Source organism: Tiliqua scincoides, chromosome 4 (genome assembly GCF_035046505.1).
Source record: "Tiliqua scincoides isolate rTilSci1 chromosome 4, rTilSci1.hap2, whole genome shotgun sequence".
NCBI classification, from domain to species: Eukaryota; Metazoa; Chordata; class Lepidosauria; order Squamata; family Scincidae; genus Tiliqua; species Tiliqua scincoides.
The window spans coordinates 157,297,855-157,318,159 of record NC_089824.1 but is presented as its reverse complement, the minus strand read 5'-3'; the positions used below and the strand labels follow the sequence as shown (position 1 = coordinate 157,318,159).

At 42.5% G+C, this 20,305-nt stretch overlaps 1 protein-coding gene across 4 annotated transcripts in view; it reads left to right on the top strand.

The window, feature by feature from the left end:
• OSBPL9 (oxysterol binding protein like 9) overlaps positions 1-20,305 on the top strand; it is a 76,227-nt gene that overhangs the window by 14,459 nt on the left and 41,463 nt on the right. For 2 of the 4 annotated variants that reach the window (XM_066623839.1, XM_066623838.1), the window contains exons 3-4: positions 1,329-1,407; positions 13,600-13,676. In XM_066623839.1, the coding sequence (XP_066479936.1) occupies positions 1,329-1,407; positions 13,600-13,676 (156 nt within the window). Of the gene's footprint in view, positions 1-1,328; positions 1,408-13,599; positions 13,677-16,140; positions 16,254-16,649; positions 16,814-20,305 lie in introns of those variants that run through there. The other 2 variants (XM_066623841.1, XM_066623840.1) reach the window with 2 other exon arrangements.

Below are 20,305 nucleotides of genomic sequence, written 5' to 3'. Positions count from 1 at the left end.
TAACTTCTACCATTTCGTGAGATTAAGCCCATCTGTTCTTGCCTCCCATATTGAAAAAAAATCTTTTACAGTACCAATTGCTTATTGAGAAAAATGGGGAAACGCAGTTGACCAAACGGTTGGTCAGGGCTAAACCTCTTTTTCAGATGAATGTGACAAGTTGGAGTGCAAGACAGTTTAGCTTTTATCTTATACAGAGCAGTGCTTTTCAACTGGTAGTGCTTTACAGTAGAACAAATGGTCCTTGGACCTACTGCCATGTGGATTACTCTGCCTGACCCTGACTGTGTTGAAAGTGGGGCAGCAGTACATCAGGAGCAATGTGTGATTGTGGCAGTCAGGAGGGCTGATTGGGCATGAAGGGTATAGAGCAGTGGAGAGATTGGGAAGCAGCAGCAACTGGAGAAGCTTCTTTCAGCAAGGACAGCTCTGGGGCAAGTCACCTACATTTGTGCACAGCAGTCATCTCTGAAGGCAGTGGTATTCAAAAAAGTAGTACTTGCACAAAAATAATTGAAAAACCCAGATGCAGGCTTTCTGAATGTTCCAGCATCACAGGCAATTCTTAGACTTTACTTGTTTCTCCAGCTTTAGGGAAAATGGACCAGAACATTTTGTCCTTGAGACTCTGAACATTAGAGAAGCCTGTAGATACTGATTTCTCTCTGAGTATCAATAAATATGTCTATTTATAGCTGTGTGTGGAATTCCGTTGATGTCCTGAGGATTTAATTTAATGCTGTTAGCAGAGCCCGAATAAACTCTTTCATGTACCAGTGCTAAAAATCAATCTCCTAGTGGGTTGAAAAATTTGCTACAGCAAGAACAGGTGATAAATCTTGTTTACTTTTGTGAGATATCTTGTTCTCCAATGCATGAACTACATAATTTTGTATAGAAAAACAGAAGAAACCACAACCATTTTTAAAGGAACCAATTTGTAGGATTCAAAATAAAAACAAAATGGCAGAGATCTTTGGAAGTGTACTTAGAAATTTTTCTATTTGATTTCCTAATGTTTAGAAAATATCTTCTAGTGAGTAATTACTTCTATTCATATTTTTAAACCCAAAACCTTTGGCTGAATTTTTACATGCAGTAAGCTCACAGAAGAAGAAGAAAAAAGTACACATGATCTGCAGAAGGGGGGTATACCTGGTTTAGTAAGTGCTTGGTTAAATTCTCAGATATTCTCTTGTGAGCGTTGCCCCCAAATTTGTCCATGAATCTTGCATTCTTGTTGTGTAGCAATAGACTCTATGCTGCTGATGTCCTGCTGCTGATGTCACTGCTTTTCCTTATCAGGATTTTTGCTCTTTGTTTCACAGGGAGCTGTGATTGGTATAGATGATGAGGACGACAGCACCTTCACAATAACTGTTGATCAGAAAACCTTCCATTTCCAGGGTGAGCTGAAAGGAGAGGTTCTTTGTTTAAAATAGATCCAATCTCTGATCATTCTTACTTTACGGTTTAATGGGTCTAATTTAAGCATTTTTAAAATGAAGCTGCATGAATAAACATACAGGGAATGTTCTGGAGTCTGGGACTGTGGGTTAGGCAGGGATTTATATCTGCAGTGTATACATATGTGCTAGAAAGGACTGTAGCTTTGGCAGGATCTGGAGATTAAAAATTTAAAGGATATTTCAGTCAAGAGGGAGAGAATAATGGGTCTTTGTCGATGGGGTTTGCTGGCAAAAAACAAAAACACTGCCGATCTTCATTATTGAGATGTGCTGTTGTGCCTTTCTGCATGAAGAAAGCCACAGGATCTCATGAGGTTGCAGCTTTTGTTGATATGGAACTTAAAGGCTCAAATATGTGAGGAGACCAGAGGCAATATTTGATTTAAAGGTGGACTTTACTTCAGGATCTACAAGTTCATTCATTTCATCTATATTTCTTTGTTCTTGTCTGCCAATCCCCATTTTCCTGCTGTTGTCTTTTTATTCATATTTACTAACTCCAATGCCATCTGTTACTGCTATGTTTCGTCATTGCATGCTATGGTTCACCAGTAGAAAGGGTAAGGTACTGTATTTTTCATTTATGCTTCTATATGTGCCCAATATATCTTTTGTCTACAAAACTGGTAAATACTGTCATTTTTATAGAATGCTTCACTTTGCATGGTGGTTTTACTTGAATTTAACTCATAATTTTCTCTTCTAATGTCTGTCTAATTTTTTTTCCTCTTTTCATTCTTGGATGAACTGCAGAGTAAATGTTTTGCTTGAAGTAGTAAGCATTTACTCGGAGAGTAAGAAAATTGGCTCATGCTCTAATTTTTTAATAAGTGCCATATTTGTTTGTCTTAGTAAATGATGAAGATTCTAATATTTGACAATGTATTTATCAAATACTTTTAATGATTGGTCATGCTCCATGTTTTATACATATATATTTTCTGTTATGTCTTCTCAATGACTCAGCTATTCTGTTGCTTTTCACCAGCTGCATTAAACAGCATAAGAATTCTCTGTAAAACTCAACATTGAGAGATCACAAATAGCTTATTCTTGCTAGCAAAGGAATTAAGTAACTGGTAATGCTGTTAATTGCCTGTGGTCTATCGTCTGCCTTCAAAAGCTAGCATTATGCAGCTTGATGAAGGATGAAATCTGCAGTTTTTTTTACTGTAGCTATTAAAGGAATATCTTCTGTAGTTCAGTTTTGCAGCATTTCTGTAGCTCTTGTTCTGCCTGCTTACAGAAAGAAAAACCTTCTTGAGTGATCAACACAGTACAGCAGAACAAAGTATTTAAGATATTCCTAATACTTTTTCATTCAGATAACAACTTTATCTTACTTTAGATCTAAAGTCTCTGTTTTATTCTTAATTATTTAAATTTAGCTTCATAGTGATCTATTGTAGATTTGTGTGTGACACTATTTTTTTAAATTGTTGGCATGACTGATTTTTAAGATGAGAATCCATAGTAAGAGTTTGGACTCATTTGGATCCTAATGTCTAACCAGTGAACTTGTTGGTACATTATCTGTTGAAATTAAAAGTAAACAACAAAGTTGTCCATTAGAATCATATTAGTGCATTAAAATAGTAGTGGTTCAACACATACAGGCATCTGTATACTATATGGGATGAATATATTTTCTTTCATTTCAATTCTAGCATACTCATGGGCTGTAAAATCACTAGTGCAGATTTATAGATTATAAATTTTTAGATCAGTGGTTCTCACACACAGGGCCTCTGAGAGGAATTTTATCAAGGGTACAAAGTTTCTTTGGGGCCCCTTTGCAAAGGGGGAGGGGTAAAACAGAGTGGGGGAGGGTAGTGATAGGCAAGCAGTACAGGGGCAGGGAGGGGGAAAAACAGAATGGGGGGAGGGTGGAGACAGCAGGAAAAGTCTTCTGAGCCCTGGTCTACCTACCCATGTGGCATCAGCAGATAGATACAGTAATATGGAAAACTAAACTCATTCCTAAGCATACTTGGCTTGCCAGTAGCTGCAGCTGCATGCTTGTGGTAGTGTCCCCAGCATTCCATGCAGGCAACAAGTCTGAATTGATAGGAAAATGTAATATCCCAGGAAATTTCTGGGGCCCTTCCTTTGGCTCCTGGGCCCCCCTTTTGACCCTGGGCCCGGGTACAAATTACCCCCTTTACCCCCCCCCTCTCCTAGGTCCTGCTCACACATTTAGCACTGGGATGCACTTTTTAGAATGAGAATCTGTCAGGACCCAGCAGAAGTGATGTCATAACCCAAAGTGACATCATCAAGCAGGAACATTTTTCACAATCCTAGGCTACAATCCTACCCATGCTTACCCACGAGTAAGCCCCATTTACTATCATTGTTAAAAGATTATATATAGTAGCTTGTTGAAAGTACAGGTCTGTAACATTTCCCTAAATGCAGTCATATCCCATGGAAGCATCAAGTCTATTAAAAATAAAATATTGAAATGAATGGGGACCCACAGTTTGAGAAACACTGTTTTAGATTATTGGTTTTTGACAAATTATCAATTTTTTCAATGTTTGAACAATGCTGATGATCACTATTATCTATAAACATTACCTTGCCCAGACCGAAAGAGCTATTTGCATATCAATATGGAGGTCTCCTTTTTTTTTTATAAATGTTTGCTTACAGGAATTTCTAGATAAAATTGAACTTACATGCAATTTTGTGGGTAGGCAATAGAAAACACACTTGACATTTTCAGTGTGCATGTAGTACTTTAAGCTGAATAAATGTGGGACCTAGAAAGAAAACTTGAACCATCTCTTAGTACTGTGTGTTCCTAAATCTTGAGCTTTTATATATCTATTGCAAATCGTTTGACCTTAGTTATAGGAATGAATGATTTAACTGTGCCTAATCCAAGTTTATTATGCAAAAGCTTTCTTCTTTGATGCTTGTGAATTTCATTGGATAGTGTCTTGATATTGTTAGAGTGCCCAGTTCTGCTTCTGGGTACCATGGCTTTGTAGGATTTGGGGACTGAGAATTATAGGACTTTCCATGGCTCCATTCACCACCTGAATTTACCTCATAATATAGAGGGGAGACCAGGCCTGAGTTCCCAAATTATCTGCAGAAATTGAGGAAAATTTTTCCCTCTTCTTACCCAGAAACTACATTCAGGGTAGGATGGGGAGAGGTTTTTTTTTGTTTGTTCGTTTTTTTGAAAGTTGGGAGGATTGGCTTCCCATATTCAAATCTACAACCCAGGAGCTGGCTTAAAGGGAGATGATTTCCGCTCCTGAATCCACTCCTTTAACTGGACCATAGAAGTATATTAACTCTTGTCCCAAATTTAGATCCCATTGGAGGGTGGAAAAAAGCATTTCCCCTACCTCTGCACCAGTGTCCAGCATTTTTTCTATTCCATGGTTACACTTGGGTCTTCTGTAGCTTACCTGATCCCCCCCTTTAGTTGAGAGGTGAGGAAGTTTAAAACTTCCAGTTGGTTGGAACGTGCCACAGTTTCCTTTTTCCAAATCCAAATCTCAGTTGGATTAATATCCTGACTTGTGAATGAACAATGGTTTACACAAATCGTGTTTATCTTCATTTGAACAAACTGTATATTCAATGTCTAGGAATAGTCTGAATCTTCAAGAATAAAGTGGCTATGGCTAGAAATCCTTGAGAGAGGGCCTGGGAGAACAGGGGCTTTGAGTTCATCTCTCCTTATTAGTGCTGCATTTTGAAGTGCGTTTGGATGGATCTATTGCTTTTTGCAAACAGTAGCCAGTGAGAGGCTCCCTCTTTTGGGTTCAAACCTTGTCATCATTAATGATCTAATATTTCTGAGTCCAGATGATAGTAAGGCATTTTAATGAGACTGCTTTTGATTACTGTTAAGAAGCTGCAATGTTCTGCACTAATGGATGCATCCCCTGGTAGAGGAAGGCTGGTTCTTGGGAAGAAGTTATATTGTTACCTTAGCACCCACACTGGCTTCCCACTGTCTTGACTCTACCAGATATAATTCATTGTATTGATCTTGGTTAATTTAGTATCTACAATGCACCATAATGAAGAGACAGGTTCAGCCACCGTCTATGAACCAGCTTTGGGTAGCAAAAGCATTTACAGAGCTGTTTATGGTACCTGTCTCCCCTGTCCTGTGGGATCTACCTGGACGTATTTAGAAATGTTAGCCACACCTGTACTGTGTATGTGTGTCAATCAGATTTTACATGGCCAGGAGAAACACAGGCAGAAGAGAGAAGCCTTTGTTCAATTTTACTAAGAGCACTTTGAGAAGAGATTTCTGTTTGAATTTTTTTCTTACTACATTTACTCAGTCAGAATGTGTTGTGTTAGAGTGGGAAAGGAAGGAGTCAATGCAGCTGCTAGCATGGAAAGGAAGGTGAGAGAGGATTTGTAAGCCAAATGATTCATATATTTTATTGTCTGTGATTTGGTGTAACCTGGTAAATATGAATAAAATGTTCCTTTTCCCCACTTGGAAAGGGTAATTTATTTCTAGTGTCATAGCCAGGAAAAAGGTTGTGATTTTGACTGCAATGAAGGGAACTTGTCTTGCATTTCTAGCAGTTAGAAACTCTGATGTGGTTATTAAAGCAGAGGTCTTGTTTGATTGAATGAGCATGTTTCTCCAGCAAAACTGGTCATGCAAACCCTGTTGGGATATGTTTTGTTTTTCAGAGTTGAAAATCTTATAGCAACACAAATAGTACAGTAGTTCCAAAACTGGTGGTTGCAACCCATGAAGGGAACCAGAAAAGAGGAATGGCCTAGAAATTGGCAGCAACGTGATTGGGATGATTGTGCTGCTGCCAGGGAGGAAAGGGTTTTGCAACTTACCTGAGGGTTGCTATGGCTCTCTGGAGGGTCTGGGGAGCCTGCAACCCTTCTGCAGTCTTGGCAGCTTCAAATTTATATGAAAAAGAAAAAGGGGAAAGAGAACCACTTCTGGTTTCCTACTGACAACAGGAAGTAGGTTTTTTCATTTTTACAGGAGTTTTAAGCTGCCAGGAGGGCTGCAGAACCATATTGACCCCCAAGTAAGTTGCAAAACCCCCTCCCTCCCCAGCAGTAGCACAATCATAAGAACATAAGAACAGTCCCACTGGATCAGGCCATAGGTCCATCTAGCCCACCAAATGCCTCAGGGAGCACACCAGATAACAAGAGACCTGCATCCTGGTGCCCTCCCTTGCATCTGGCATTCTGACATAGCCCCTTTCTAAAATCGGGAGGTTGCACATACACATCATGGCTTGTAACCCGTAATGGATTTTTCCTCCAGAAACTTGTCCAATCCCCTTTTAAAGGCGTCCAGGCCAGATGACATCACCACATCATGTGGCAAGGAGTTCCACAGAGCAACCACACGCTGAGTAAAGAAATATTTTCTTTTGTCTGTCCTAACTCTCCCAACACTCAATTTTAGTGGATGTCCCCTGGTTCTGGTGTTATGTGAGAGTGTAAAGAGCATCTCTATCCACTCTGTCCATCCTCTGCATAATTTTGTATGTCTCAACCATGTCCCCCCTCAGGAGTCTCTTCTCTAGGCTGAAGAGGCCCAAACGCCATAGCCTTTCCTCATAAGGAAAGTGCCCCAGCCCCGTAATCATCTTAGTCACTCTCTTTTGCACCTTTTCCATTTCCACTATGTCTTTTTTGAGATGCGGTGACCAGAACTGGACACAATACTCCAGGTGTGGCCTTACCATCGATTTGTATAACAGCATTATAATATTGGCCGTTCTGGTCTCAGTACCTTTTCTAATGATCCCAAGCATAGAATTGGCCTTCTTCACCGCCGCCGCACATTGGGTCAACACTTTCATCGACCTGTCCCCCACCACCCAATCGTCCCATCCATGTTGCTGCCCCCTCCTCTCCTCTTTCCCTTCCCCCACAAATACCTACAGGGTTCCCAAAATCCGAGCCGGACTTTGAGAACCACTGAAATAATATGGTCATAATTAAGGTATTTCCTGGACCATATGATGATAATATGATAATAATACTATATGGTGATAATACATTGGATTATATAGGTGTCTTGATAAGACAGTGACCTAGTTTCTTGCTGCTTCTGTTTTCTAGAGACATTTGGCTGAACTGGCATTTCTATAGTATTGTATGATGCTTTGCTATAAACAGCTTAGAGATGGTTGTCTCCTTCAGTGTTTGTCCTGTATGTAAAATCTAGAATTCCTTGTGTAGGTGTTGGTATATCTGCAGGGGAATTCAATTACAATCAAACTACCAAATGCATTAAGCCCAACACTCAGAATGTCCCTTTGTTGTTAAAATAGCTGCTGTGGAGGGACCCATTAGAGACTCTAAAGCATTGGTTCCCAACCCATGGTCTATGGACCAAAGGTGATCCACAAGACCCTGAGAAGTTGTCTGCAAGGTTTCAAAAAAAAGATTGCCTTCAGCATCTTTCACTTTCAGCATCTTGTTGAGTCACCACTTCCCCATGGATCACCAGAGGGGGTGGAGAACAGACCACCTGCAGTCAACAACTAAAGCAACAACCCACAAATCTTCTCTCTAAATAATAAATCTATTATAAATTTAATTGCATTTTTTGTGTGCAGCAAGGTAGGGGGTTTGCATGTGGTCCATGACGATCCCAGTTTTGCCTCAGTGGTCCACTGGCTTTTAAAGGTTGGGAACCACTGCTCTAAAGGGAGTGAAGATTCTTTCCTTACCATTTTCATGTTGAAAACCCCTTTGCACTGGGTTGTCACCCAGGGTGAGGGAAACTGTCAGTAGGAAAATAGTGGTGGTGGGGAGAGAGGACTAATCTTGCTTCCCTGTGCACCATGGTCAAGAATCCAGTCTTTCTGTCCTAATACTTTCTGTTAATGTCAGGCTTAGTCATTAGTGTAACACGTAGCTTTGTCCTTAGAACACATCTTCATATGGATTTGACTTGCAGATCATGAGTGGTTGCCCTCCTGCACCATTCTGTTTGCCCAACCTGCTTCTGCTACTTTTCCCAACTGCTGCTGTGTGCGTGTTCCCTCCCTGTTTTTCTCCTTCCCCATTCCCAGCTTGGGGAGTCATGGCCCAGTGCTGTGGCAATTGTCAGGTCAGGCTTTAAACTTTCATAGTATATCTTCTCCTTCGAGGTACTTACAGCTCATGGTGGTATTCCTGTATTTCTCAACAATCTGTGGAGTAAGACTGTGAGTTAATACTTCTCTTAAGAACTTTAAGTGAAAAGTTCTCAAAGTCCTTACAACACCAGTGACAAACCAGTGTTACTCTTATATCACAGGTGGGGGCAGCTCAGTCAGTGGCTTGCTTAAAGTCACATGGAGTTCATAGCTGATGTGAGATTTGATCTGGGGACTTGACTCCCAGTTATATTCCCCAGTGAACCTAATGAAGGAGCAAAGATTTGACCCAGTGGCAAAGCTAAGACAGAGCCTTGAAGGGTATCAAGCTGAAGGTACTTTTGTTGGCACTCAGAGTGGTTGCACACCGCTATGTGGCTAACAGCTTTTTTTGCCTTTTTTCTCAACCACTCAGAGTGGTGCACAACTGCTCAGAATGCTCAATAACCTGAATTTTACTGACAGTGATGTCATCATGTCACTGCAGTTACTTCCAGGTCAGACACAGCTGGTCACAAGTCACAGCCCTGGGTGCCAGAGTGGCCACCTGTGCTACTGAATTGACCTTGGCCAAGTCAAACACTCCTGTGTAACTACCATGTTTACTCACAAGGAGACAGAAGCGTCAATCTCCCACTCTGGCTCTTAATAGATTAGAGATGCAGAGGTGTAAACCATAGAAAACAGAGTGCTCTTGTCTAGATGTGCAAACATAGATGTGTAAACTTTGTAGGCCAATGTTGTACATTTTTAGAAAATAAAGGCATATAGTATACTTTTATTCCCATGTTGAGTTTAAAAAAATTGATACAAGTTGTTAATAAAAATGTTCAGTCCAAAAGGATAGGATATTGCCTCATTTTGTCCTTTTTTTATCCTGTCAGACAATCTTCTTTTGTGCAAGTCATTTTTGTTAATATTTATATTCCTTGGCTAAAAGCATGAGAGATCGTATTTTAATGTTTAAGTATATTGCTTTTTGGAGTGCTGTCTCTGGTTTCCTGTATTTTTACTTTCAACCTTCTTTGAAATCTTAAATAAGGAAATAAACCACTGAAATTTCTTAAGCCTTATAATTGACACCAGCCTAGACAAGCGAGTATTAATGAAAATGATGGCTCTTTTATTTATACCAGCATGCCCCGATATCTGCGGGGGTTCCGTTCAGGAACAACCTGTCCCCTGCAGATACAATCATGCGCTGCTTAATGACAGGGATGCAGACCAGAATCCTTGTTGTCAAGCAGGGCTTGATGGCATGCGAAGCCTCAGAAGGCTTTTCTGAACCTCCCCAAGGCAGTGTGCGGATGCTGCCATCAGCCTGGGCTTTACAGTGATGGATTGCAAGGTCGTTAGGCTGCTATCCTATATGTACTTTCCTGGGAGAGAGTATCAATGGCACTACTCATAAGACTGCACTGTTTAGTTATTGATACAAACATTAACTGACCTGAGGGTTTTTTTCCTCCCCTTGAACTATTTCCTTGACTACATTTAGCATCACTAATCTAACCATGTGCTGTCTGTATTGAAGCAGGAAAGAGTGCCAGTACTTCCAGTTGATCTCCAATATTTGAGCATCAGCATAGATAAGGTTGAAAGACCTCTGCAGTAAGAATGCTTTTTGCATTACTAAGGCATTGTTTGCTTTGTAAACCCTGTGAGAACCTCTGCCTCTCTGGAATGTGAGCATTTTAGGAAGAAGTGATAAAATTCTTAGAATTAGTTGATCTCTTGAGGATGCAGTATTAGGCATAAAAACACCACTTTTCCATTGGCTGTGGGCCTGTGCTTGTCTTCCATTGGCTATCTAGCCTTTTGTTTGCATTGTCTTCTAGTATGGGTAGATGGGAAAACTTGTTTTTTCCTCTATTTCTTTTTTCCTCCTACATAGCAAGGCTTGTATTTTATTAGCATTAATCAGTCTTGCATCTTAAATTGTTTGAAGTAATCTCTATAATCCTGAGTAAGCTATAGCGGTTTATTTTGTAAAGATTTTAACTTTCATTTTTGTGTTTGTATCCTTCATTATATGATAGCACAGTCTTGTCAAAATAATACCTATTGGCAACAGGCCAGAGACCTATCACTATGGTTGTTATGCTTGCTTCCAAGCTACTAGTTCTTTAAGGGTTGTTAGTGCATGCTTTGCATCATGGAGCTCTTTTCAATCTGAAGTACCACTTTAGAAGGAAGCAAAGGTCTCTACTAACTTTAATGGAAATGGGATAGGAAGGTGCTCAAAGAGCATTGCCTCACCATCCCAGTTAATGTTTGTTTGGCATTGACAGGGCTTCTGTTGTAAGTTATTGGGGGGGGGGGGCTTGTGATGTCTCCTTTTCTGTCTAAGAAAGCACAGGTAAACCAAGGCTTCTCCCTCCCTTTTGCAGTTCACCTGCACCATGATTGTCTGCTTTTCTCTATGTGTTCTCCATGTCACTACCTGTTTGCTGTACAGGTGTGCGCCACTTAACAACGGGGAAACATTTAAAAGCTGGTTTTAAGTGGATAACAATGAATAAATTTCACTGTTACCCTGTGAAAAGCAGAGTGCAAGTTGGAGACCATTTCTAGAGTCACAATGAGACCTTATGACAGATTCAATGCTATAACTGAAAACCTTGTCTGTGGTGACTTCTGTAACATTTAGTGATACAAAATGTGTGATATGGTGACCACAGGTTTTCCTCACCCCTTCTCCATTGGCTGCTACTTGCAGGATTTAAGGAAGGAAGCCTTTAAGGCTTCTAAGCAGAATGACAGGATGTCACGCTTTTTCTGTTGTTCATATTGTGGGGAAGAGGGAAGAGCAAACTGTGGGTTGTGCATCTGCTGCAATACCTACTTCTACCTTGAGAAGTCTGCTTGTTCATGACAGTCTCTGGGAATATGTGATACTGCCATTTCGCTTGTTCTTGTGGGACATTTCTGCCCACAAGCATCATCTATCTCCTTATTGGGCAGTGTGAGTGACAAGTCACATTGCTTCTTAGAGCCATTAAAACTGTTACTTGGCTACCACAAGTCTGTGGCATTTATGTGATATCACAATTGAGAACCTGTGTAACATTCCATACATGTGACGACTCAAGGGCTGAGCATATTAGAACAAACCAAATATTTGCATTGCTAACAATTTAAAGATCTCCTTTGAGCTAATTGCCATGGTAAATATGATCTGTGATATTTGTAGCTTTGAATCTCTTCAGTTTATTGCCTTTGGCTTTTTGACACATGCTATATGTAGAACATGCTGTTTTCCCATGCTATACCTATGTTTATATAAACCCATTAACAAGACTCAATTTTAACAACTAATGGAGTAACAATAGTTGCGACTATGTTTACTTCAGTGGGGGTCCTTTCCTTGGGTACTCCATGCACTTAGTATCTCTTTTACCTTTGCGTGTGGCTTACATTGTGCTATAAGCTTATAGTGACTTGTTAAAACAAGAAAACCTTTCTCTTGGTAAGCTTCTGAATAATGCTATGGGTGCAGGGGCATGGACCCCCTGGGTCCGCCAATAACTGAATCTGAGGATACATCCTCCCCCGTATTGTGCTTTGCCTTGTTCATATTATAGCATGATGTATGGAACCCAAGAACTTGCTTTTTACATATACAGAGAAGCCTTGATTTAATGGATCAATGGGGGGAAGGGGTATCAATACTGAAAGCCTGATACATTAAAATGCATTGAAATCAATGGAGACAACGCCTGTGCAAAATATATGGTTTGTTTTTATTGAAGCAGAAAATAGCTGTTTCTGAAATTGTTAAATCGACGATTCACTGTAAGGTGTTAGCTACATATTTAACAAGAAAGTAAAATAGTTGAAGTTATTATCTGAGATGTAGAAACCAGTGCCATCTAAATTCTGCAATTTGGCAAGGAATGTGAGCGTAACAGACTTCCAGGGGATGAGAAGCAGAGACAGAACCAATATTTTCTGCCTGTCATTTTGATTAATCCTGGATAAGAGCCTATAAATGTTAAAATATGTATTGCAAAGATTCAGACCTTTGTCTGTTAGTCTGAACTACTAGATATTTAAAAGCAGAAGCTGCAGTGTGGTCAAACAAACATGCAACTCACTCCAGAATTAAAAGGCCTGGTGAATAGGTCTTGGCGAATAGAAATGTGCTGAAAAGACAGCAGGGCTGGCTCCAGGCAAGTCTCCCTGGAAAAAGCATTCTGTTGCCTAGGTACCATAGCAGCAAAGATCCTTTTTTTGGTCACCAGAAGCCTTAATTAAGGCAGTGAGTGACCTTGGAGAAGAGTCTAAAGGGTTATCTTAATATTTGGGCATGAGAAATACAGGAGAAAATGACAATTGGATGACTAGAAGCATGAGTTGACAACTGTGATTTGGCATGGGCTGCAAGGAACTGTGAAGTCTCTTAGCTAATGTCTAGAGAGCAGGGGTCTCTAAACTTTTTGGCCAAAGGGCTGCATCAAATATTTGGCACTGTGTCGAGGGCTGGAAAAAAAAATTAAATATAAAATTTAAATAAATACATTAGAGATGGAACTTAGATGAATGAATGAATGAATGGGCTCAAATGTCAAGGATTCTCCAAGCACCAACACAGCCCAAGAAATAAAGCGCACACACTTAAATGGACCCCCCACTCCCCCACCCCACAAACACAACTCTGGTTGTGTTTGGTCAACTGTGCCAGAGGCTCTCAGGGGATCAGATGCTGGCTGCGGGCCGGATAGAGGCTCTCCACGGGTCACATCTAGCCCCTGGGCCGGGTTTTGGACACCCCTGTGCTAGAGTATTTGTACAGTTTATAGATGCCATGTATGAATCCCAATCATGTACACCAACTATTATTTTTTCCCAGTACCTTCAAACTTTTTCTTTAGGAAGTGAGTTTTGTTACTAACTTACTTAATTTGCTACAATAACAAAAAGTCGTTGTTAAATAAACAATACTACTGTCCTAGAATTGGTTTGATTTTATCACTTATGCTACTTAAAGTATTTTTTAAAATACTTTTCAGCTCGAGATGCTGATGAAAGAGAGAAATGGATTCATGCTTTAGAGGAAACTATCCTTCGCCATACTCTTCAGGTTCAGGTGAGTTCATCTGCAATCTACTTGGGATCACTGGGTTCTTGGAATGGCTGTCCTAATATGAGACCATGCCAAAAGCCACACATACACTTGGAAGTGCAATTAAAGCATCTCTGAGATCGAAGGGTTGCTAGATGTCACCATTTTCCGGATATTATAATGCTATACTGTTCTCTCCCCCCCCCCAATCTTGTATTGCATCTTCATTGCTGTAGCTTTCATTTTCACAGCAGAGCTGCTTGGAATGCTCCTGAGTAGTTTTCAGCAGGCTGCAAACCAGGAGTTGGGGCTGATGAGTTCACTGAGCCAGTTAACAGAACTTTCTGTAACAAATGCAGGATATTGCAACTTTTACTGTACTATAGAACAAGCAGGTCCTGCGACAACAGTTCAATCTTAAGCCCTGGTGGCACCCAGAGGAGTAGCAGTGCCAAAATGGCCACTTACATGGCCAGCTTATGGCATGCCTTTCCTGAACTGACATGCCCACTGAGGGTGGTAAAGAATGTAGCATGCTGCTGCATGTAGCCCTTGCCAAGGGTAAGCTCTGGCTAACTCAGTCTGTGCTGAGTTGGGGGCAAAGGGGGGCTAGGTCTCCTCCTCCTTAGGAGCAGGGACTGGGGGGGGGGTCAGCAGTTGCAGCTTGAGCAGCTGGAAGGCACTGGGTTGCACTGGAATGGTCACTGGGAGCCACTATCATAGCATTTCCAGAGAACCTGACACTCCACAAACGAGAGCTGTAAATGACTGCTTATATATGTCTCTTGCCTTCTGTAATGTTACCCATTTCATTATTTAACTATTTACAAAGATACAAATGTGTCCCAATGTGGGACAAGGGGAACAGGTGACATCAGGGGTGGATTAGGGTGTACACTGAGATAGGGGGACCCCCAAGAGGGTCAGAGTGGAATTCCCCAGTTGTGGCCAGCAGCTGCTGGTGGCCTGCAGCCAGGGGTTCCACCTCTGCCACTAAGTCTTACTGCTGGAGGGATGCCACTGCAGAGCTTAGACAGTGGCCCATTGGCAATCCTCCGCTTGGAGCAGGCAGCCCCACAGCCACTGGCGGGGAGCCCACAATGATAATTCTCTCCAAATGCGTGAGCCTTTGAAGGACGGAGGTGACCAGTGCAAACCCTGTTGACAGAAGAGGGAGGGCAAAGGTAAACGTTGGTCTGTGTCCTGATTTCTATGCACTGCCCACTCTGCACAGATAACTAGCATGGCCCAAGGGGGAACTGGGGGGCTGCTGGAGCACAGGCTGCCAGTGGGTGGCGTTTACTTATCTTTATGACACAGGTGCGGATGTGCCATTGGCAGCACCATCGCTAGGATGGTGCTAGTGCTACTGCTTTTCCATGGTCTCTGCCACCCCCTTGGCAGGCAACTCTTCTGCCTGAATGTCCTTCTCCTCCTCTGTTGTGTATCTTCTAATGGTTTATTTCACTTATATGTTCCATTGTCATCCATGAGGCATACTGCACATGATCCATGGGGGAAGTGTACCTCAGATGGGAATGCACACTTTCAACTCCTTCCCTTCCAGGTCTACTCAGATGTTGGCTCTTTTGTGCTCAATGGGGTTTAGTTCCAGGACTGTCTGGCTTGAATCGGGGCCACACACACAGGTGGAGTTGCCAACACTCGTTTTCCTAGCAGGGCTGCTGTACCTTTGAGTGTACCCCAACTAATAGCCAAGGGATGGCTGTTGGGATGGCTTGGCAGCACCTGTTGGTTGGCTGTCTGTCATGTGGTTAGCAATGCCAGGAGTCCTGGCCAGAGGGGGACTGTCAGCGGCCTGGTCTTGGGACCACAGTAATTCAGACAGTTGCCAAGGCAGTTGGCTTCTTTCCTGCCTCAGGGGTCCTCACCATGCGCCTCCAGGTCCTGTTGTGCTGGTGCCTCACGTGTTGTGCCCGCATATCTCATGGGTAGGGTTGGGCTAGAGTCGCAGCCTTCAAGGGAAGATGGTTGAGTTTTCATTTTCCTAAGGAGGAGTGTTCTGTGATTCCCTGTGAAGGCTGCCATCCCAAACCTTGTGGAGAAGGCGGGGAGATAGGCCGACTAATGGGGAAGAGCCTTGGAAGTTGCAGCCAATTACGAGGAAGGCGCTGACTTACTTTCTAACAAGCTGGGGGCGGACGAAGTCTCTGAATCAGCGAGTGTGCCGTGGCGCTGTACACGAGGTTGTCTCGGAGCTGGTGCGTTTAAAGGCGGCGCTAAGAGCGGCTCTGTTGCTGATATGCCAGCGCCTGCAAGGCTAAGGAGGAAATCTGTGGGAGCTCCCTGGGCAAAGGACATCACGGGCGGGGGGAGGCGGGCCAGGCCAGAAGCAGCCCTGCTGCGGGTATTGCACCTCCTGACCCGCCTCCTCTTGTGACCCCCTCCCCACCCTCCTCGGAACGTCCATAGCCGCTTGGCTGGGCGGGGAGGAACCCGACCCGTAGCCAATCGGCGGCCACCTTGATGTGGAGCGAGTGGTGTGCGAGCGCAGGCTGCGCGGCTGCCGTTCTGCGGGCGGGGGGCCACCCCAGCAGACCCCGCCCGCCAGCGTGACCGGGAGGGGGAAGCATGGCTTGCGTGAGTAGGGTCGCTCTGGGGTGGCGCCGCGTCGGATCCGGCAGGAGAGGGGAGGTCAGCCAGACCGGCCTGCTCCGGAGGCCCGCCCGGGCGCCTGCGTTCCCTGGTCGCGGCGTGGAAGGCAGACTTGGTCGGCGGTGTGTGGGGCAGGCAGAGCCCCGGAGATCAGCTGCTGGGCCACGCCGTTCAGTGCTGATCTTCGCGTCGAGCCTAGACGTGGAGGGTGAAAGGAAGGAGGGCGGAGCGCTCGTGTGCCGATCGGCCCTGTCCGATTTCGATCTTTCAGCCTCCTTCGCTGTCAGTGGAGGGACCGGGCTCGTCGCTGCCATTGATTTGCTGTATGGTGCTTTAAAGGGGCCGCTCACTGCCCTGAACATCTTGGTCGCAGGGCAGGCGACAGCTGCAGGCAGAGGCTTGTTGTCGTATCGTTTGTGCATGTTCCCTTTCAGATTTAGGACACCATTAGGGTGAATGTCTCATTGAACTCTACTTCCTTCTGAACAAATATGTGCAGGGTTGGGCTAAGTAACACATAACTGGACTTCATGGACTTGTTCCAGGTGGGTAAATAATCATAAAACAAGGGGGTAAAATACGGCATTAAAAATAAACACCTAAAGGTATATCCCAAAATTCAAATTAACAATAAATTTGAGCTTCTTAAAACCCCAAGAGAAACTTTTATTGAAATTTGAATTATTTATACATATTCAGATAATCAATCCAGCTAATAATGGACAAAGTAATTCCCAAAAAAATCATTATAATTCCAATTAAAGCAGTCTAAATTAAACTCTATCTCCAAAACTATATATCAAATATGTTTTGCCTTTATGAAGAGGCAGATATAGCAAACACCTGAAGGAGAGAAATAAAAAGCAGGAACAAAACACCAACTAGGAAGCAAGATAGGAAAAAGGGGAGAGGCATGTAATTTGGGAAGCTTCCTGAGGCACCCATATCTTATGATGTATACAAAATACTGTTTTAAAGCCAATATTTTCATAAATCTCTGTAGCAGCCAGGAAAATGAATCCCTTCCCCCTGCAGAACTTTGTGTTTAGCTTCTTAGGAGAGATTTCTCTCTCATTGAGTAAACATAAGATCAGAGGAGTTTGCATGCAACAGGACTTTAGTCTGTGGCAGTCCTTGATGCCTACTGATATGTAAAGGGCATAAGAGGTGGCGGGTTATGAGATCATTATTTTTAACTTGGGGCAAAACCGTTCTGTCCTTCCTTGCCTAAAGGCTCAATTCTATACACACTTACCTGGGAATAAATCCCATTGAATAAATGGGACTTACTACTGAGTAGACATGCATAGGCTAGTCCCTCCTCTCTGACTCTGCCTAGCACGCTGCTACAGAAGCAGGTTCAAACCTGCTATATAGAACTTGGGTCATATATTGATTATATATCAATAATGCCTGTGCCCCTAAAATGACATGGAAATTGAGCTTGCTCAGTGCCCATAAATATACTATTTTTTTTAGTAGACCTTGTGATTTTTTTTGTTCCCCAGGGAACATTATGTAGAATCCCTATATACCACAATATTTTTCCATTTCTATGTGGAAGGTCAGTATGATTCTGTTAGTGCTGGGATCATGGGTATTGGAAACTATGAGAAAGGAATAAGTGCTATAGATTTTGTGGGGCTCTTAGTATCTTTTAAAAACTTCCTATTCAAATACCTCTCGGTACATCTATGTAGACTTCAGAAAGAGATCACAACTATGAACAAAACTAGCCAAACAGTTGGGCAGATAGTTACCCAGCCTGCTTGCACTGGTCATGATAAATGTCCTGAAGTCCATTATGTAGGATAACACTTCTTGATTTCTGTGGCTGTTCTGAACTCTACCAGGAATAGTGTATAACTGTGTGCAGGGACTACTTGGGATATCCCCATGTTCATTTCATGGGAGAGGGTAAAAACCGAGACACTTTGGAAGGTGATTAAATGCCAGGAGAGACTGTTCAAGTAGTGCAGATGTAAAGCAGACATATTTATCCTTGTGAATAACAAAAGCATGAAAATATTCAAAAAATAAACGACAAGATTTTGGGGCACAGTAATAACTGAACTTGACCAATACCTTCTAGTACTCATTTGCATGATACAGCAGATGAAATTTGTGAAAACATCAGTGATTATGACTTAATGAAATACCAGAACCTTGTGATGAGGGCTCAGTTACAATTATGGATTTTGCCCAAGTTCTCTCTCCTTGCATCTCTAACGCATGCATGGTAGACATTGTATACTCAATAGGACATGTAGACGTGTCTCAATTTATTCTGCATTGCCAATAGGGTAACTTGACATGTTTCTGGTAATTCAGTTTTTCTAGTACCGGTTCTAATAGTACCAGTACCAGGTACCAGTCTAGTACCTGTCCTAATAAGTTTCAGATAGTTATAATAAGAGGGGCATTAAACTGAAACCTTGTTATGTCTTAGCAAAGCACCTGAACAGGTTGTAGTGGTAAAGTCCAGTTCAGGCATGGGAAAATGAGGTATGGTTGAGGACAGGCCAGGGTTGTGAGCTGGTATAGTGTAGTGGTGGAGAGACCGAGCTGTGGATCAACAAGTCTTACTTCTGCCGTAAATTTGTTAGGTAGCCTTAGACAAACTGTTTCCTCTCAGCCTCTCAACTGCAATGTGGGGATAGTTATTACAACAAGATAATATGTGAAGCATTTTCAAACGCTAAATATTAATACTGGATGAGAAGGTCAGAGGCAGAAGACATAGTCAGAAGCAGACTGGGGTTGAGTACCAAGTGAGATACAGTAGTTGAGCAAGGGCAGAGAAAACAGACTTGGTTGCTACTCTGAGTTGCTCAGACTGTCAAATTGGCTTGGAGGCAAAGCCAGTGAGGCCAAGAGGTCAAACTGACAGTGGATCACCCTGTTCTTATACCTTAGACCAGGGGTCTCCGTTTTGGCCAGAGGGCCGCATGAAATACCTGGCACAGTGCTGAGGGCCGGAAAAAACTTTAAATATAAAATTTAAATAAATAAATTAGAGATGGAACTTAGATGAATGAATAAATGAATGAGTGGGTTCATTCACTCAGCCTCTCTGGCCCTCAGAACACCTTCCAAATGCAATCAGAGCACAGCTCTGGTCATGTTCAGTTGAGTGGGCCAGAGGCTTTCAGGGGACAAGAAGCTGGCTGCGGGCTGGATAGAGGCTTGCTGCAGGCTGCATCTGGCCCCCGGGCCGGGGTTTGAAGACCCCTGCCTTAGACTAGGGAGTGCCCTTGCTTTATTGTGCCCTAAACTGTGCTGCTGTTGCATGTATGGTGTGTTAGAGGGCCAGGATCTAAGTGACACATGATGTAAATTGCCAAACCCTGTCTGCTGAAAGGTTCAGTTCGAGGATCTTTTTTCCTTCCGTTCTCCACTTGCAACACTTTCCAAATTTTGAGTATACAGTATTAGGAGTCCATATATTTGAGTATATGGGTGTCCTTGATACTTTTGGTTACAGTCCAGTGCAGATTTAATTGCACATAAACCTGAATTACTGTATTACATATTGCCTCTGTCTGTGCTCTTTGTGAATTAATGAGATCTGCTCTGTGTTGCATGGAAACTTTTTTGGAATATCTTTGTTGAATTCTTCCCCATAGTAACAGTTTTAACTCATGAGACAAAGTAGTTATGCTGGTAACAATATAGTCTTGAGGCTCTAGAGCAGTGCTAATGAGGACCAATCCTTGGAGTGGGCTGTATCCTAAGGAACACAAGAGAAAGAAAGCAAGCTACACTGTCATTCCTTTAGCACAGCAGCCCCTTGCATTCTTCAAAAATCTGCTTTGGAGGGTCAGAAGATTCTCTGGAACAGGGTTGTAGGATTAAGGGAAGACTGCAAATATTGTTTCAGCGCCAACAAAAACTCTTTTTCTATTTGCAAAAGAGGAAGTTAGGATACAACCCAGGACAGTTTATGTTGTTAAATCTGCTGTACTCATTTGAGTATGAGTAATTTGTTCTTGGCATTTTAAGAAGCATATCTGGATTGCTTATTTCATGGTTTGACT